We start from the raw sequence: 19,897 nt of genomic DNA, 5'->3' as shown, positions 1-19,897 counted from the left end.
GAGGAAGGGAGGAGAAAGAGAGAGATAGAAATGATGAGAGAGAATCATTGATTGGCTGCCTCCTGCACACCCCCACTGGGGAATCAAGCCTGCAACCCAGGCATGTGCCCTTGACCGGAATTGAACCTGGGACCCTTCAGTCCGAAGGCCAACGCTCTATCCACTGAGCCAAGCCAGCTAGGACGCTATTTTTTCTTCAGAAATATAGCAGCACAATTAGACTCTTTGCTAAAATAAGTAACTTAATGCATCCATGAAAATGCAGTTCTACAAGCCAGGCTGCCTGGATCCCAACCCCACCTCCACCATTGGGAAGCTGTGTAAACACAGCAAGTTTCAGGTGTCTGGTCTCTCTGAACCTGTTTTTCCGTCTGTGAGATGAGAATGATAACGGTGCCCACCACACAGAGTCTTTGTGGGGACCAAAGGTCATGACTATAAAGGGCTTGGCTGACGAGTGTCTTACAAGTTGAAGCTTCTTGCTGCTGTTATCAGGTTCCCCCAAACCAGCCTAACTTCCCTCATGTTTTAGCCAGAGCCACCTGGTCACCCTGGAAACACCTCTCTGTGCTACTGACTGGCTGACGGCTTGACCTTGCGGGTATCTCCTCCACCAGGACCCTTTGAAGGTGGCTTCGGAGGGCACCAACCTTCACCAGCTCCCTCACACTCCGGCTGGCCCTGCCCCAGACTCCAACCCCTCCCCCTGGGGGTCATGGCTTTGTTTTCTTCTAAAGACCCAAGATTTCCAAACTCTGTGGTTGCCTTGCCCAGCTAAAAGGGGAAGAAAAGGATGAGCCCAGGAGGAGGAGGAGGAAGAAGAGGGAAGCAAGACAAATAGCTGGTGCGTGAGAGGAACGTGTCCAGCCAGCGTTCCTGGTCCCTGCAGAGCTAGCAGCCGGGAGCCCAGGGTCTGCGCACCCCAGCCCTGCGTCAGCCTGCCGCCTCCCCGCAGAAGCCATGGGCCCAGGGCCGCTGCTGGTCCTGTTGGCGGCCACAACTTGGCATGGTAAGAGCAGAACTGAGGGCCCTGGGGGTGGGGGGCTGTGACAGAGAGGTTCCCTGTGGAAGGACTCTCACCCCCTGCCCCTCACTGGGTGTACCCACTCAGTGCTTCCATCTCCCCGCCTGGGCTGCAGGTTTGGGGCTATCTGCTTTGGAAAGGTGCTGAAGGGGCAGAAGCAGCCTGGCCAGGGCGGTGGGTCAGTCCCAGCTCAGATGTTGACTCACTGTGTGTCCTGAGCAAGCCCTGCTGCTCTCAGGGCTTCAGTGTCCACACCTATTGGATGGCAGGTGTTGGGGGCAGTGACAGACTAGACTAAAGCAAAGCGTTTCAAACGTTACTGTGCATACGGATTACCCGGGAATCTTGTTACAACGCAGATCTGACTCAGTAGGTTTCCGGTGCTGCCTGAGACTGCATTGCTACCAAGCTCCTAGGAGACGCCAGAGCTGCTGGGCCAGACTGCACTGAGTGGGAGGGAGGCCCTGCAGAGCCCTGAGGGCTCAGCCCTGCGGGCCTGTGGCTCACTGCCTGGAGGCAGGACCTGAGTTGGAAAGGCCCAAAGAGGCAGGGGCCCTTCCTTGAGAGGCTTGGGTAAAGGGTCAGAAGGAGACAGAAGAGGCGAGTGAGCAAGGCTGTGGGGTGCTGCTGCGAGGGAGTCAGGGGATGTGGTCAGAGCACCATAGATGGGGAGAGGGTTGCTATGACCCTGGGCTAAGGACAGTGTTACAGGCCTTGGTGTGGGGTGTGTGTGTGTGTGTGTGTGTGTGTGTGTGTGTGTGTGTGTGTTAGGGAGAGGAGTGAGGTCGAGGGACATCCTGGGAGCAGATGATTTGGAGGGTCCTTCAAATAACTGGGAGGAAGGGACTTTGGGGCATGGGGAGGACTCGGGAGCTGAGAAGAGAGGGGGAAGCCGGACAGGCGTGGAAGGGGGCCTCGGTCAGTGTTCACCATGCCCAGCCTCCACCCTGGAGGACGGGGCCTGAGCAGGCCTTCCTTTCCCAGCTAAGCCAGCAGGAGGAGAATTGGGGAGAGGGCCAAGTGGAGGATGTCATCCCTGTCCTGCGTAAATGCCCAGGACAACAGGGCAGGACAACACAGGACAGATGCCTCTGTTTGGTGCATTTCCAGGAGACCAAGGCACCTGCTAGACTAGCGGGACAGGGCAGAGTCTTTTCTTTATAAAGAGTTTTAAAATTTCATTTTTTATTGATTTGAGGGAGAGGGAGAGGGAGAGGGAGAGGGAGAGGGAGAGGGAGAGGGAGGTGCCTGTGAACCAGATGAGATCACAGATTACAGCCTGACTCTGACCTTTAAAGGTTAAAAACTTGAGACATCAGAGTGTCAAAACCAGAAGGGAGGTTAGAAATGCAGCAATCGAGGCAGCGCCGGGGCAGGAGCTGTAGCTCACTGAACTGTCCCAGAGGACAGAAGGGCGGCCTGAGGGGCAGACAGGGGATGGCATGTACCCAGCCTGTAAGGGAGGACCAAGTTTCTAATGCATCCTGGAACCCACAGTCCGAGCTCTTCCCTGCAAGAAGCCCTCAGCGGGGCCTGCGTCACTGAGCTGCTCCCGGGCAGCGCCAGCTCTGGGGGATTAGCGGACAGCCTGCCAGGGGTGACACTGCTGCCCTCCCCACACTGGTCACACGGCACAGGAGGGCTGCTCCCCACTCTCCCACCCCCATATTGGCCTTGGCAGTATCCACCAGTTCCTCAACCCCTTGTGTTGATCAGAAGCTCAGGCAGACCCGAGCCAGTTTGACTCAGTGGATAGAGCATCGGCCTGCAGACTGAAGGGTCCCGGGTTCGATTCCAGTCAAGGGCACATGCCTGGGTTGTGGGCTCGATCCCCAGTAGGAGGTGTGCAGGAGGCAGCCGATCAATGATTCTCTCTGATCATTGATGTTTCTGTCTCTCTCTCCCTCTCCCTCCCTCTCTGAAACCAATAAAAATATATTTTAAAAAAAGAAGCTCTGGCAGGGAGGCTGCCCACCTCTGATGGGTACAAACTCAAAAGTCATCTTTTAAAATCCTCACCCGAGAATATGTTGAAAATTGATTTTAGAGAGAGGAAGGGGGAGAGAGAAAGAGAAACTTCAATCGGTTGCCTCCCACATGTGCCCCAACCTGGTATGTGCCCTGACTGGGAATCAAACACATCACCTTTTCGTGCACAGAGCGACGTTCCAACCCACCTTGCCACACTGGCCAGGGCCAGGGCCTTCTGCAATCTTTGACAGAGAAGAACTTCCTGACTCTGGGGTTGATGGCAGGGGCGGGGTGATCCATTTAAGGTGCTTGCAGGAAGGACAGTGGAGATGCCCTGAATGCCCTCGGGGCTGAAGTGTCCGGCTTCCCACCGTCAGAGCCAAGGGGCTGCACTCACCAGGGGCACCAGTGGGTCAGCGGCAGAGCCAGGCCCGAAGCCCAGGGTGCTCTGCCCCCCAGCAGGTGGCATTGCCTCTCCTGGAGCCTCTGCCCCAGAGAGGGGACAGTGGCCAGGAGGGTCAGGAAGCAGAAGTGAGAGCATCCCAGGGAGAAGGGCCACAGGTGGAGCGGAAACCGGGGGCCCGGCCGGGCGCCAGCAATGTGTTTCCGCCGGCAAAGGCCAGGGCGCCTGGCAGCCCCTCCGAGGCCTTAAATCAGCTCTCACTTCCCTCCTCCGCCCCTATTTTCGGCCCTGGAGAAATGCTGACCCTGCAGAGGCAACGGGCCTTCTTCCCGGAGGGCCTGATACGGGTTTCAAGTTCTCTTTTCTCCTTCAAAAACAGTTTCCTTAAAAGAGATTGGCTCTCCTGTAAACACAACAGTGCTGGGGGTCGGGTAGACTGGATCATAAGCGCAATGCTAACTCTTCCTGAGTACTTATTTGGTGACCTTCTAAAGCAGCGGTCGGCAAACTCATTAGTCAGCAGAGCCAAACATCAACAGTGCAATGATTGAAATTTCTTTTGAGAGCCAAATTTTTTAAACTTAAACTATATAGGTAGGTACATTGTTATTAACTTAATTAGGGTACTCCTAAGGCTTAGGAAGAGCCGCACTCAAGGGGCCAAAGAGCCACATGTGGCTCAAGAGCCGAAGTTTACCGACCACTGTTCTAAAGCAGTGGTTCTCAACCTGTGGGTCGCGACCCCTTTTGACGTCGAATGACCTTTTCACAGGGGGCGCCTAAGACCATCCTGCATATCAGATATTTACATTACAATTCATAACAGTAGCAACATTACAGTTATGAAGTAGCAATGAAAATAATTTTATGGTTGGGTCACAACATGAGGAACTGTATTTAAAGGGCCAGAAGGTTGAGAACCACTGTTCTAAAGGCTTTCTATGCACTTAAACCTCCCAACATCCCCAAAACATGGGCACAATTATTGCCCTCGTTTTAGAGGTGGGGAAACTGAGGCACGGAGCCTCTGAACCATCCCACTGTGCCGCAGACCAGGCGTCCAGTGGTGGGAGCGGGCACACAGAAGAATTAACACCTTTTACATTCTGCTGGGCCAAGATCCAACACCTCTTCTTCTTCCCCGTGTGAATTAAGTCGGAGGACTTGGCTGTGAACTTCCCATCCATCTGTCGTCTCCTGTCCCTGTTCGAGCCCCAGCTTTGAGCCAGGCCCTGCGTGTGGCACTAAGTGTGCAGCCCCCTCAGGAGGCGGGAGGACTCTGCTTCCGGGAGAAGAACGATGCAGTCGTAGCTGGGAAGTCCGAGTGAGGCAGGGGCTAGGGGCCCCCGAGGGACAGCGGCTGGTGGGAGGCCTAGAAAGTTTCCAGTCCTTCTTTCTCAGAGGAGGGACCTGCTGGGCGCCAGAGACGTCAGAGACTTGACCAGAGAGGGGTAGAGACTTGTTCAAGGTGATCCTGCAAGTCACAGCTGATCGCCTGTTCCAGCACCACCCCTGCCAGGGCACCACCCATCTCAGAGGCAGGGAACGGCCCAGGGGCTGTCACCTGAGGCCTCACTTCTGTCTGTTCTCTTCCCTCCACCAGCTCAAGGGGTCCTGGTGATAGAACCCAGTGTCCCTGAGCTGGTCGTGGAGCCAGGCGCGACCGTGACCCTGCGATGTGTGGGCAATGGCAGCGTGGAATGGGTCGGCCCCATCTCCTACCCCCACTGGACCCTGGACCTAGATGCCCCCGGCAGCATCCTGACCACAAACAATGCCACTTTCCAAAACACGGGGACCTATCGCTGCACAGAGCCTGGAGACTCCCTAGGGGGCAGCGCCAGCATTCACCTCTACGTCAAAGGTGAGGACTTGGGCCCACTGGCCTAGCAGCCCCAGCATCGTTATAAGTCAGCTTCAACTCTGGCCTCTATTTGCCTGTGCCAGGAGCTTTGCACTGCACATGGCCCGGGGTGAGCTCCCAATTAATGCAGGCGGTGATGGATAAGTCCCCTCCACCTCCTGCCCTGGCCCGGCCCCTCCTCACTCCCAGGGCCTGGCAGGGCTGGGCCTTAATGCTGCTCGTCATAAAAAACCAGCTCCGCCTTATCACATGTCTGCCACAAACGAGGGCCTGTGGTGGCGCTTCTAATTTACTGTAGTCTTTACAATAACCCTGTGGGTAGGCTCCATATGATGCCCACTTTTCAGAGCTCAGAGGGGCTGAGTCATGTGCTCCAGCTCACACAGCAGCAGGTAGTAGGGCTGGACTGGGCTCCGAAGCATCAGCGGAGCTTCCCTGGTGTTGGGTGGCCTCAGGCTAATGCTCAGCATCTCTGAGCCTCCCTGTCACCAAGGTCCAGAGACTGACCTGGAAGAGGGAGGGCAGCTGTGACCCTGTCTCCCGCTGTACCCCAGACCCTGCTCGGCCCTGGAATTTGCTGGCCCAGGAAGTGAAGGTGCTCGAGGGCCAGGATGCCCTGCTGCCCTGCCTGCTCACCGACCCGGCGCTGGAGGCCGGTGTCACGCTGATGCGGGACCGTAACCGGCAGGTCTTGCGCCAAACCAACTACTCCTTCTCACCCCGGCACGGCTTCACGATCCACAAGGCCAAGTTCGTTGAGAGTCAGAATTACCAATGCAGCGCTCGAGTAGGCGGCAGGACGGTGACAACGCTCGGCATCCGTCTCAAAGTGCAGAAAGGTGCGTGGGCCGGGAGGGGCAGGCCAGGCCGGGCGGCCAGGGACTGAGGGCTGGCCACCATGCTCCTGGGCCGGGCCTGATGGGACGTACGGGGTACCCACTTCTTTTCGCTTCTTCCTTCCAATTGTGCCACAGTCACCTAGGGGCCACCCAGTGGGGCGAGACAAGCAAGGTATGTTGGGTGAGAGACAGACCACACACAAGTAAATAACTCAGTGGGCAGAACCAACTCAGTCCAGGGAACATGCTGGGAAAGCCATTAACGGGGTGATGGAATCGGGTGTGTGGGGACGGGGGAGGGGAGCCCTGTTGAGAGAGTGACATTTCATTGGAGCAGAAATGTGAATGGTGAGAAGGAGGTGCCCTCACAGGGGTATCTCAGCAGAGGAAACGGCAGGCACAAAGTCATGAGGTGGGAAGAAGCTCTGAACGTTCCAGGAATGGCAGGAGGGCCTGAAGCTCTCCCACACACTCAGACGTGGATTTCCCACTCAGTGCCAGCCCGGTGCTGGGCACTGGGCCAATGAAGGCGGGGTGATGAGGGGGAGGTGGTGGTGGGCAGGCAGGACAGCTTGAACTGGGGGGAAGGGGCGCTGGGGGCAGTGGTGGTGCGGGCTCACTGTTCCCCCTTGCCCCTGCTGGACTGGGGGACGAGATTCTAGTTTCCGGAAGGACCGTGAGTAAGGAGGCCCAGGTTCAGGGTCAGAGCAGCATGGCTGGCCCAAGGCCCTGGGCTCAAGGCCACAGAACCTGCCCAGGAAGTCAAAGGACCCCACTCTGCAGGCAGAGGCCATGAGGGTGCTTTCCCCAAACTTCATCTTGCAGAGCCCCGGGCTGCCCTGGACCCCGGTTGTCATGCCCCCTTCAGGGACCTTGGATGCGTCCTTTAGTATTTCTAAGGAAACTGAATTTGAACTCCTTTCAACAACAGCCACAGAAATTAATTCAGTGCCTACGTGTGCCAGGCACTGGGCTAGCGGCTGGGGATATCCACCAGAGAGAAAGTAAATAATGTACCAGTTGTGATGAACAAGAAACCCAGCTGGAGAAAGCTGGCTGTGTGTGTGTGGCAGGGGGACGAGGGGTGGGGGGTAGGAAGAGGTATGAGGGTACTGGTCACCGAAGACCTTTCTGAGGAATTTTTGAGCTAAAGATCTGAAGGGTGAGAACAGGCACCCATTCGGAGTGTGGGGGAGAGAGCATTCCAGGAGGGAGGGTCGGGCACCAGGGTCTGCAGTGGGAAGGCCATTGTGGCTGCAGTGTGAGCGCAGGGTGGGGGGTGGTCAGGAGCAGGGCCCAGGGGCCCTGGGCATGTGGGAAGGACGATGACTCTTATTCTGAGAGTGACAGGAAGCCACTGAATATTGGCACCGGAGAAAGGCCCGACTCAATTTCCCTTCTCCAGTGCTCACTGTGGCTGCTGTGAGGGTCGGAGGGGAAGAGGGAGACCTTCCGGGTGGCGGCGGCAGGGGTCCAGAGCAGAGAGGGCGGTGAGGCTGAGGAGAGGTGGTGATGGAGAGAAGTGACTTTTCAAAGTCTCTTTAGGAGATAAGACTTGGTGGCGGGGAAATTGAAGCATCAAGGGTGCCCCGCAGGATTTCAGATGGGAACGTGGTGGGGGCCCTAGCCAGTAGCCTGGCCCATGGCAGGGAGCAGAGCAACAGCTCTGGCCTGAGTGTTCATGGGTCGCTTCCCTGGCCTCAGTTGTCCCAGGACCCCCGACTGTGACACTGGAGCCTGCAGAGCTAGTGCGGATTCGAGGAGAGGCTGCCCAGATCGTGTGCTCAGCCAGTAACGTTGATATCAAGTTTGAGGTCTTCCTCCAACGCGGAAACACCAAGGTCAGCCCCCGGGGGGACAGCAGGGTGGAGCCTGCCCATCTTCCCAGTACCATGCCCTGCAGGATGTAGCCCAGCCCCGCTACTAGCTGGCCCTCTGGGCTGAGCAGGTGGCCCCGGTCCAGAGAGGGGAGTGGACTCACCCAGGATGTCACTAGCGATCATCCAAAACCAGGACTCCGGCTCATGCTGCTGAAGATTGTAGGGTGGCAGGGGAGGTGATACTCTACTCCCTTGCCCCATGACCTCTGCCCCAGCGTGTAGACAAGAGCCAGATGTTGGTTCACGTCTGACTTAGTAAGAGGTTCCTGGGCCACCTGTGAAGCCCAGGGATATAAGGGCTACTTCAGAAAGACTTTCTTTGGGAGAGAGGGGGGAGAGGGAGTGTTCCCAGCGGGAATGGCATTGGGCTGCTTCTGAGAACTCCCTCCCATCCCATCCCACTGTGCCTACCATGTGCCAGCGGGGACATTTGCATATAACATCTCATTTCCTCTTCACTGCAGCCCTGGAAGCACGGGGCCAGTATTAGTCCCATTTTACACAAGAAGAAACGGGCTCAGAGATCACTCCCTTGCCCAAGGAAAGGAAGACAATAATACTTAAAGGATGAGGATTTGAACCCAAATCTTCCTAACCCCTAAACAACCTTGGTATATACCATTTCCATTTCTTCTGGCTGCAGCTCAATATCTTTGAACACAATGACTTTCATGATGACCGTTACCAAAAAGTCCTGACCCTCAACCTCCATCAAGTAGACTTCGAAGATGCTGGCAACTACACCTGTGTGGCCACCAATGCCCAGGGCGTCCGCTCCACTTCCATGCTCTTCCGGGTGGTAGGTGAGCATCAGGAAGGTGGGGGAGGGTTAGCAGGGATCCTGGGGTGAGGGAGGCACATAAGGGATTGAGGAGGGAGCCGATGGCAGAGAAGAAGGCACTGTTCAGAATATCTCTGCTAGAATCCCCTTACCTTAGGCCTGGGACACTCACGAAACATAAACACGTGAACAGACAATGCTCACCCAGTGTGATCATGGGGGAAGTGCAGGGTGTCCTACAATACTGAGGGGACTTAGGCCTCTGGAGCTCCCTCTCTCTTCTGCTTCTCCTTTCTTCCTCAGACTCCCAAGGTAGCTTGACTTTAATTTATGCAAGATTTAATTAGAACAAACTAGTTACAACTCTTTTAGGTACAGGGAGCAGAAACCAATCAAACTGGCCTAATCAAAAGAGTGTTTTATAGGCCTTATAGCTAAAAAGCCCATTGATATGAGCTTCAGGTACAGTTGGATCTAGGTGTTTAAATGATGCGGCCAAGATTCTGTTCCTTCTCAACTCTCAGCTGTAATTTTTTTTTAGAACCCCAAAAAGCACCAGGGATGATAACCCCAGTAGAATGAGGTCTTCTCTTTTCCCAGAGTCCCAACAAACATGATGAAAATGAGCGTCATGAATTCATGGACTCACGTGCCTACCCCAAACCTAATCAATGGTCCAAAGGTGACACATTACTCTGATTGGCTGGCCTGAGTCACATGCTCACTTTAGAGCTGGATATGGAAGCCACATTGACTTAATTATTACCAGAAGAAGGGGAAATGGATGGGGGCATGTGGAAAAAAAAACAAAAACAGACTTTTTTTACTGCTATAATTAAATATATATATATATATAAAATTGATTTCAGAGAGGACGGGAGAGGGAGAGATAGAAACATCAATGATGAAAGAAAATCATTGATTGGCTGCCTCCTGCATGCCCCACACAGGGGATGAAGCCCATACCCCAGTCATGTGCCCTGACCAGGAATCGAACCATGACCTCCTGGTTCAACCGATGAGCCACATCAGTTGGGCATTACTTGCTACAATTTTTTTCAAAAAGTGATAGCCACAGATATATTCAACCTCTTAATTATGAAAATAAGGAGAGAGGATAGGAGTTTTCCCAGGGACTCAGTGAGGAGAACAGTTTGGAACCCTGGGCTTCTGTGGTGGGTGGTGGAAAGAGAGATGTCAGAGGGCAAGCACTAGTTAACGGGTTGGGGAATGTGGGCCTGATACGTTGTAGGCACACAGGAGGGTCCAGCTGAATGATTGGATCAATGGGTAGATGACCAAATGAACAAGCAAACCAGAACATCATCCCACTAATGCCAGATCTCTGTGTTCTGCTTTCCAGAGAGTGCCTACTTGAACTTGACCTCTAAGCAGAACCTCCTCCAGGAGGTGGCCTTGGGTGAGAAGCTCAATCTCCAAGTCACAGTGGAGGCCTACCCGGACCTACAAGGCTTTAACTGGACCTATGGGGGACCCTTCTCTGACCATCAGCCCAAGCTCAGTTTTAACACCCGCAAGGAAACATACAGGTACCAACTACAGCTCCCATCTGCATAGCCCCACAGCTGGATGGGGAATACTTCAGCCAGGAGTCAGGACATTTGGGTCATGTCTCAACCTTGCTGTGTGACCTGGAGTGAGTCCCTTCCCCTTTCTGTCTCTCACTTTCCCTGACTGTGCAGAAACTAAATGTCAGTCATCTATGTTTGAGATTTAGATCAAATTTGCATACCCCTCTGTTTAAGTCTTCCTCCAACACGGAAACACCACATCCTTGGGAAATGCCCTCAAGAATTCTACCATTTCTTGGGGATGTGCATTCTCATGGTTATGCAAGGACTCGATCTCTTTCATCCTCCTCCTTCGTGGCTGATCCAAATGTGGAAGACAATGCCCATGATTTCCACTCCTCTACATGTTCCTAATAATGACTGCACAGGGTATCTGCCAGATGCACAGGTTTCGGGATGGGGCAGAGGGAATTCACACCACCCAATCACAGATACATCCAAAGTTCTTTAAAGGCCTGTGACTACCCAGCCCTGATCATTTCTCACAGGCCACTCCACAGCAGGCTCAAACTCTTCTCATAAAGTGCTATTTGACAACATCTTCTCTTCTCCAAGAATCCTGCTCTTCCCACATGCACAACATTCTAGGAATCTCTTTGTGGACTGTGTCCTCGGGTCTTATTTTCCCACCCAAAGTGGTCTAACCAGGTAGCTTTCTAAACAAACATTTCCTCCATAAGGGGAACACTAATACTCTTTAATGATTTTTTTAAAAGGTTAAATCAATATTTCTTTACCCAGATCTATTTGAATGAGAGCATACAGTTTGATCAAGGACAGCAAGTATATAGTGTGTGTGTGATAACATCCCCTTCCATACTCTTGACAGATGTCCCTAAGCTGCTGCCTACAGAGTCTAGATCAGGGGTGGGCAAACTTTTTGACTCGAGGGTCACAATGGGTTCTTAAACTGGACCGGAGGGCCAGAACAAAAGCATGGATGGAGTGTTTGGGTGAACTAATATAAATTCAAAGTAAACATCATTACATAAAAGGGAACAGTCTTTTTTTTCAATAGTTTTATTCATTTCAAACGGGCCGTAGTTTGCCCACGGCTGGTCTAGATGTAACCTCAGAGTCCTTCTCAACAGTTTCCAGGCAGTATTTCCATCACATTTGGTTCATGAGAGCAGACCTGTTTGCTATCCCTGGGCTAGAGAATCCCTCAGATACCTTTCTAATTCCAAACTCTCTGGGGTTCTTTCTAGCTCCTGAACCCAGACCTCATTGGCTCCTGGATTCTTGCTTGTCAGTCATTAGAATCTACAAGGATGTTCCCTTGTCCTCATCTTCTTCCTCCCAGTTCCTTTATCCTTTATGGCCAGGATTCCTAGCTTCCTGTCACCTAAAGCAGAAGTTCTGAATCTGGATTCTAAAGACCCCTGAGAAGGGGGTTTATGGACAGATTTCAGGGATCCATATGCAACAGGAACATTGCAGAAAGGAACCAGGGGGAGCCCGCAGACAGTAGTCTGGGGCCATGCATTGCAAGGCAGTCAAGCCTGCGCACCAAACAGCCACGGCACTAGGCTCATGTGATGGGTGTGTTCCTAACGGTGACTTTGAGTCATCCATAGAAGTTTAATTCTTTCAGTTTAAGAGGTAAATGTTAATTATCACAAAAAAATGACCCATGCAGAGAGGTTCAGCCAAAGGTCTGGGCGAAATTGTCTTTTGAATACCATCCTATATAATAATACTAAAAGCGTAATATTCTAAGTGTACGACCAATCGGTCAACCATTTGGTTGACCCCACAACCAGTCGCTATGACACACACTGACCATCAGGGGGCAGACACTCTGACCAGTAGGTTAGGTTGCTACTGGAATCTGGCCAATCGGGACTGGGCAAGAGGGCCAGACACGCCCTGGAGTCCTCCCATGGCCCCTCGCCGGCAGGCCGGCCCCCATCATCCCCAATCAGGACTGGATGAGATGGCCCCAATGGGCCCCAATTGCCAGCCAGGCCAAGGGACTCTACCCATGCATGAATTGGTGCACTGGGCCTCTAGTGTATTGTAGTCTTGGTTTGTGATTACAGACATTTTATAAAGAAGAGCTGGTAATTTGCTATAATTTATTTTTTAAAACTTTTTCATGGCCTAAACAATACATGCCCATTGTGGATAAATTTTAAAGAGAGTAAGAAAAAAAATTTACCTGCAATCAGCTGTTTAAATTTAGAGCATACAGTGCATGTGCCAGCACTCTGAATACATAGCCCTTTAATCCTCAGGCCGAGTCTGTGAATTAATTTCCATCAGTGTTGCCTCACAGAAAAGGAAGGATCAGAGAGGTTAAGTACTTATCTAAGGTCACACAGCTGAGAAGTGGCAACACTAGGATTTGGCCCCTGGTCTCTACAGCCCCATAACTACATCCTGCTTCTCATTCCTCTCCCAGTTCCTCTGGGCAGGACTGGAGCCTCCGGGATGGCAGCTGCCCTGGTGCTAGCGTTCTCAGTAGGGATGGCTTAGCCCAGTGGTAGTGGCGGAAGCAGGTGCACTCAGTGGGGCCTGTGATGTGCCTCCCAGTGTCGGCACTTCACAGACCTCTCCTCTACTAAACCTCAGAAAACACTGCTTTACACATAAGAGAGCCGATGAAGAAAATCGGGTTGATGGTTTTCCCGTGTCTCCTGGCTCCCGGCCTGGATTCCTGGCTCAGCCAGGCTTCTGTGGCCTGGACACTTTACCAAAAATAAAACAACGCCTGGTAGGGCGGGTGTCTGAGCCCGCTGTCCTGTGGGGACCACACTGCGCTCACCCAGACATCTGCCCTCTCCTGCAGGTACACCTCCACCCTCTCCCTGCCTCGCCTGAAGCCCTCTGAGGCCGGCCGCTACTCCTTCCTGGCCAGGAACGCCGGAGGCGAGGATGCCCTGACCTTCGAGCTCACCCTTCTCTGTGAGTGATGGAGTGGCGGCTGGGACATGAGGTCCTGGAGAAACTAGCTGGGAGAGGAAGCTCAGAGCCAGGGGTCAGGCAACGGGACTTGGGGCCGCTGGGCTGACCCTCCCTCTTTCACGCCTCCTTTCCTCCTCAGACCCCCCTGAGGTGAGGGTCGCGTGGAGCCCTGTCAATGGCTCTGGTGCCATAATCTGTGACGCCTCTGGGTACCCCCAGCCCAACGTGACGTGGCTGCTGTGCAGGGGCCATACTGATAGGTAAGTGGACTCCTCTCGCCTTCTCACCTGGAATGAGGGGTGGGCACCCTGAAACCCTGAACCACACTCTGCTCTTCCCAGATGCGATGAGGCCCAGGTGCTGCAGGTCTTCGAGAACCCACACACCAAGGTCCTGAGCCAGGAGCCCTTCCACAAGGTGACTGTCCAGAGCCAGCTGCCTGTGGGGACCCTGGAACACAACAGGACATACGAGTGCAGGGCCCACAACCGTGCGGGGAACAGCTCCCACGCCTTCCAGCCCATCTCTGTAGGTGAGCCTTCCTCCGCCGCTCCGGGTGGGACAGGAGTGGGGCCCAGGAAACTGCCCGGCTCAGGGAGCCATAGTTCTAACATGGAGCTCGTCCCAACCGAACTGAGTCCTACCTCTGTGGGTCCCACTCCAGGCCCCTCCTGAAAGGACCAGATGGGGAGTCCAGAACCCGCAGGACTGGAGGTAGGGGGAGAGGGGAGGGGAAGCTGAGAGATGTCCGGAGAGACACCAGCCTGAAGCTAGCACACCCTAACCAGCCCCTCTGCTTATGCCCTGCACTTGAACTCATGCATTACTTGGCGGGTGTATATTTGGCATCTGCTGCGTCCCAGGCACTCAGGATGTGCAGGGAGCGTGCCTCCATGCAGCTTAGAGCCTGGCGAGAGAGACAGGCAATGGCAAGGCCACCCCAGGCCAGCCTTGGCGGCCTTCTCCATCCCTCCCCGAGCCCCTTCCTGCCAGACACTGTCCTGTCCTTCGGGGCCCCTGTCTGAGTGTGAGCTGTCCGCTGTCCAGCCCCAGCTGACGCAGGCTGCCCTGTAGAGAGGAAGAGATGCCTTTCTCTGGGTTGCTCAAAGGCTCCATGTGGGTAGCTCTCCGATCTGCGCAGAAGCCCACAGCACCCTCGGACTTCTGACAAGCAGGTCTTAGCACCCGTGTGCCAGACCTAGCAAGCTCTCTGGGCCCAGGAAGGACAGAGCGGGAACCTCTGTCTGGCTCAGAGCTGGCCCCGCACACGCAGCTGTTGTGGCCGCCTTAGTCTCCCTGGGCCAAGCATTGTGCTAAGCTCTGTAGGCACTGTCTCAGTGAAACGGCTCGCCCCTAGGAGGTCAGCACTAATGTCCTTTGACTTTGGAGATGATGAACTTGAGGCTTAGGGAGAAGTCACAAGTTCAATGTCACACACCGTTACATAGCGGAGGTGAGATTTGGCTTCAGACCCATGCTGTTGATCTAGGCAAGGTGATGGGGTTACTGACCTGGGAAAAGGAGACCCAGGGGCCATGGGCCTGGCTTTCAGACCCTCAGAAGGGCTGCGTGGTTCCAAAGGGCACTCAGGGAAGCAGCAGGGGACAGCCAGGAAGGCGGATTTCAGTCTAAAGTCTAGGTCTTTCTGTTCGAGCTGCCTAGAGGTGTAAGTGGTGAACCCTGTCAGGAGGGGTGGTGTGCATGTGTGTGCGTGTGCGTGTGCGTGTGCGTGTGCGTGTGCGTGTGTGTGTGTGTGTGTGTGTGTATGCGCGTGCGCAAGCCAAGGCTAGGCACTAGGCCAGGCTGCTGCAGAGGGGATCCTTGCCCTGGCAGGGGGCACTGTGTGATAAGGGGCTCCCCCAGACACGAAAGGCTGTGACTCTGGGCATGAGCAGAGCTGGGGGCCCATCCTCCCTGCCCCTGGCTGGGGATGGTCTGCGAGAGGCTCCCTGAGGCTCGGCGGGCTTCCAGGTGAGAGGACACTTTGTTCAAAGCATTTACTGAGAACCAACTATGTTCCAGGCCAGGCACTGACCTGTTCTCAGTGGAGTCAGGGGGTCACAGAGGCCCACTCACTCCTCTGCCCCGCCCCCACTGCCCCCTGCAGGAGCCAGCATGCAGCTCCTGGGTGAGCCCCTCTTCACGCCTGTGCTGGTCGCCTGCATGTCCACCATGGCCTTGCTGCTGCTGCTGCTCTTGCTGCTTCTGTACAAGTACAAGCAGGTGAGTCTGTGCAGGGCGGGCAGCCAGGCCCCGAGTACGTGGACCTGAGGCAGCACCGCCAGGCCTCCTGCAGGCCGCCTGCGCCCCTTCAGCCCCCGAGCACCTACTCATTTTGCCCTCCAGTCATTTAGCCAGCAGCTCTTTAGTGGGCGCCTACTCTATACCAATGTGGGCTGGGTGCTGGGATCCTCTGCCCTCTTGGGGTTCACTGTCTAGTGCAGGATATGGTCGATAATCAATTCACCAGGATGGGAGGACGAAAGATGCTCTGAGGAAAGGGATGGTGCAGCGGAAGAGTAAGCACAGGATCCTGTCCCAGCCAGGCGCTCTCAGGCACAGAGAGGACAACACAGGCAAGCCTGTGTCTCACCCGCAGGCAGTGAAGGTCTAGTGGAGGAGGAAGGCCTGACCATCAGCAGCCTCTTCGTCATTTCATATTATTATTCAAAGCTGCTATTTATCACACGTTGACGGTTAGTGCAGTGCCTGTCACCTTGAGTGCACATCAGGAATGTGCTTTCGGGGGCATTTTTTATAAAGTGTGTTACCCACACCCTCTCACTCAATGCCTGCAGCAGCCACGCATGCAGGTAGTATCACTAACCCCACTTACAGTCAGAGCTGAGAGTCCGAAAGGTGGAGACAGCTGCCCTGGTCTACTGCTGGTCAGTGGCAGAGGCTGGTCTGTAAAAAGCCCGTTTGTAACCGTTCTGTGAAACACTGAATCACCTTATTTTGTCCTCACAACACCCCAAGGCAGGGACTATCGCAGTCAGCACTTTACAATAAGGAAACCGAGGCTTGGGAAGGTTGAGCAGCAGGAGAGGCAGACTCGGGAAAGGGGTGTCAGGCTGGGGAAGAGGGCAATGTGTGTAAAGGGTGGGGAAGCCCGAGGTGAGTTCTGGAGACATTGGCAGCCAGAAGAGGAGGCAGTGGGGAACAGGTTGGGGGTCTTAGGGGTTGGACCTCATCCTGTAGGCTCGGGGCCAACAGGGGGTTGAACAGGGTAGCGATATGACTTAGCGGTGAAACATTCCCACCTACCTTGGAGTTTTTAGTGTGAGAAGAGGACTTGAAGAATATAGGCTGGATGGGATATGGGTTTGGCTCTCTGTCATGCCAGCACCAGCTCAGAGCAGAACCCCCAAGAAACCAGGGCCCCAGGTCAAGACTTTGGGGATCTGGGTCCATCTCTGACACCGTTTTGTCATATGACCTCGGCTGACTCACTGCTCTCTCAGGCCTCAGTTTCCCCACCTGTACCTTGGAACTGGGGGCCTTTAACAGCCCTCGTCCTCTGACATTCCACGAGCCTACTGATGGTCTAAGAGCCAGGGGCTGTGAATTGGGCGGATCTGGGTCTGGATCCTTCTTCTGCCTGCGTCTCTGGCTGTGGGACTAGGAAAAAGTGTTGTCTCTAAGCCTCTGTTGTCTCCATGTGTGAAATGCAGTCAGTAATGGCAGCTACCTCCCCCCCGCACCCCCCCCTCCAGCTGTCTCCACGGGGACTCTTCAGGGTGCTGGGCACAGACAGTGCTCAGAATGGGAGCTACACACCCTCGTCCCAGGAGGAAGTTGCCCGGGGACCCAAGTGAGCTCATGGCTCTTGGGATGGGAGGGGCGTCTGAGGTTGGGCATCTCCTTGACTGCACACCCGAAGTGGTGCTGGGCCTGCTCGCCCACCTCCAGGGGCAGGACCTCACTCCCTCTGTGGCCACCCATTCCCTGTCTGAGCAGCTCTGACCTCAAAGTTCTTTCTTATATGGAACTGAAACTGCCTCCCAGTGCCCCACAGAGCATCCTCCTCGGCCCAGGACAGCGGCAGAGATTCCAGAGAAGTGTCCAGTTCCCCCTCCAGCCCTTCTGCCTCAGGCTGCCTGTCCCCTTGGCTAGCCGTGGCTTCAGGACACATTATCCTCTCTCTGTGGGACCATTTTTGGAAGATGTACTCCCAGTCACCTCATTTCCCACCCAGGAAATGAAACTGTCCCCTGAGCCCACGCACGGCCAAGGAGGGCATCCCATGGGACAAGACCTTGAGGGGTCAAGATGGCCCATCGCCCGTCTCAGGGCCTGCAGCCCAGTTCTCCTGTTTTGCCCCCTGGGGTTCCTCCCCCTTCACTGGGGCCTCAGCCTGGTCAGTCCTCACTGCCTAGGCTGGGGGTGGTGGGGTGGCCCTGTCTGGAGGAAGGGCTGTTTCTGCCTCAGGCTGAGTCATCGCCTTTCTGGCCCCCAGAGAGACCACAGGGTAGGAGGGCTAAGGGGGAAGAGAAAGGCAGGAGTCAGCAGGCAGGGAGGCAGGCACAGGAGGAAAGGAGGAGGCAGGGAGGAGAGAAGGGGATGGGGAGGCTGCGGGAGAGGCCGGGATTCTGGGGGTCAGAACTGAGCTGTGGGGACCAGGGACAGATCGGGGTGAAAGGAGGGTCCTCTAGGTATCTGTGGGAGTTACAAGGTCTCTACCTTCCTGAGACCGAGAACATCCACCCGCCCAGAACCAGCAGGCCTAGTGGGGAGGCCGTGGGCACTGCTGTGGCTACAGTGACCGCCACTGCTGGTGGGAATCTGGCCTCTGTAAGGTTTTCCTTTGGCGGAGAGCTCCCCCCGTCCCCCCCCTCCCCCCGTGGAAGCGCTGGGAGGAGTCTGAGCCCTTTCCAGGGGCAGCCTGCGTGATGTAGGGCAGAGCTGGGGCCGCCCGCCAGGAAGAGGCGAGGAGGTGCGTGAGGCAGGTTGGAGGGCGCCTCCTCCAGGTGTAGAGCCTGGCATCCAGAGGCCTGAGGTTCCAGCCAGACCTCCTCTTCCTTCCACCCCTCCTCCCCAGGATGACCGCCTGGCTGGGCAGCGGTGGGGAGGGGGCTGACTCAGGCCCAGCTGCGGGGGACAGAGGAAGGGGAAGTGGTGAGGAGACAAACAGGCCTTGGCCACAGAGGCTCCTGGAGATGGAAGTGGCCTGGGCTGGGGGTGGGGGTGGGTCAGAGACCCCCCTCCTGGCTCCCTCGCTGTCTTTGGGCTGGAAAGCCACCATGTGCAAGGTTTGAGTCCTCTGAGATTCAAAGGTCCCTCCTTGCCATGCCGAGCAGCTCAGTTGGTTAGAGGGTCGACCCAGCATGGCCAAGGTTGTGGGTTCAATTCCTGGTCAGGACACATACAAGAACCAACCAATGAATGCATAAATAAGTAGCTAAACAATTTGCTGTTTCTCTCTCCTTTCCTCTCTCTAAAAGTCCCTCCTCTGTCCCATTTCAGACTTTCCTCCCGAGCCCCAGCATGGGAGGGTCTAAATTCATCTGTGGACTCCCCGCTACCCCCACCCCCACTCCAGCAGAACCCGGAAGCTCTTCCTTGTGTCTAAATGCTCATTTCTTCCAAACTACCCCGGGAAGTTCTTCCCCACAGCAACCGGAGTCTTGTTTCTAACCCAGCGGGGCACACAGCCACAGGCCCCTCCTCCCCAACACCCACTCATTCACCCTGTAGCTCCCGAGCTGGGTGCCCAGGAAGGAGCCCAGCTGCAAAGCACAGCCCAGCTGGTCCCCGGGCCCCAGGGGACTGACAGGAAAGAGCTGGACTGCTGACCCGAGGCCTCCGTGTCCTCCACTGCCCCAGCCCGGCTTCCACTTTCCCCCTCCATGCCGTCTCCCATCAGCACTTCTCATGGGCAGCCCCTGGCATGATGCCCCCAGCAGCTGCCACTCTGGGCAGGAAAGAGAGAGGCCACCACTCCTCCTCCCCACTCCTCCTCCCGGTGGTCGGCACAGCATGGAAAGCCGGAGAAAGGGCCAGGTCCTCCAGGCACTGCCTGTGGGCACAGCCTCTCACCACAGACCTCAAGGCCTTCCTGACTCTGGAACCTTCCCCTGCTCCCCTCCAGCCACGGGGATGAGCACCTGGCAGTCACTCAGACTCGCCCGGACCCTTCCCACCCAGGCCTCCGCATCTGCTCCCTGAGTTCCTCCCGCGGTCACGGGCTGGGCTGGGCTGGCTCCCTCTCTGCTGCTCCTGCTCGGGCCTTCCCTGCCCTGCCCCACTTCCCTGCCTTATTCTCCTCACAGCGCTCTGAAAACTCCCTGCTTGTCTAGTTGTTTATTGGAGGTGAATGTCTGTGAGCCACCAGCGTGCACACTCCGTGGGGGCAAGGACTTGTTTTGCTCCGCTCTGAATCCCAGTGCCTGGCCCAGCGGGTGCTCAGTGGGGGCTTAGCAAGGAAATGTTACTCAGATTTGAAAAGGAAGGACATTCAGTCCCAAGGTTCATGGGTGAACCTTGGAGATGTGCTAAGTGTCACACAAGCACAAATACTGCTTGGTTCCGCTTACGTGAGGCACTGGGATAGTCAGAGTGCTGAGCTCAGTGGAAGGAGTGGTGGGGGCCGGGGGCCGGGGGCTGGGGCTGGGGCTGAGTTGTTTGGAGTGTGGA

The 19,897-nt window shown here is 55.4% G+C and overlaps 1 protein-coding gene across 1 annotated transcript in view; it reads left to right on the top strand.

Moving 5' to 3' along the window:
* Window positions 1–960: 960 nt before the first annotated feature.
* The window catches only part of CSF1R (colony stimulating factor 1 receptor), a 27,549-nt gene continuing 8,612 nt past the window's right edge, over window positions 961–19,897 (top strand). The window contains exons 1-10 of the mRNA XM_006766238.2: window positions 961–1,009; window positions 5,002–5,262; window positions 5,817–6,101; window positions 7,806–7,942; window positions 8,625–8,784; window positions 10,126–10,312; window positions 13,146–13,261; window positions 13,401–13,521; window positions 13,603–13,793; window positions 15,369–15,484. Coding sequence (XP_006766301.1) covers window positions 961–1,009; window positions 5,002–5,262; window positions 5,817–6,101; window positions 7,806–7,942; window positions 8,625–8,784; window positions 10,126–10,312; window positions 13,146–13,261; window positions 13,401–13,521; window positions 13,603–13,793; window positions 15,369–15,484 — 1,623 coding nt within the window. The remainder of the gene's footprint in view (window positions 1,010–5,001; window positions 5,263–5,816; window positions 6,102–7,805; window positions 7,943–8,624; window positions 8,785–10,125; window positions 10,313–13,145; window positions 13,262–13,400; window positions 13,522–13,602; window positions 13,794–15,368; window positions 15,485–19,897) is intronic.

This window comes from Myotis davidii, unplaced genomic scaffold (genome assembly GCF_000327345.1).
Source record: "Myotis davidii unplaced genomic scaffold, ASM32734v1 scaffold18, whole genome shotgun sequence".
Taxonomy (NCBI): domain Eukaryota; kingdom Metazoa; phylum Chordata; class Mammalia; order Chiroptera; family Vespertilionidae; genus Myotis; species Myotis davidii.
This window is presented reverse-complemented; position numbering and strand designations above follow the sequence as displayed.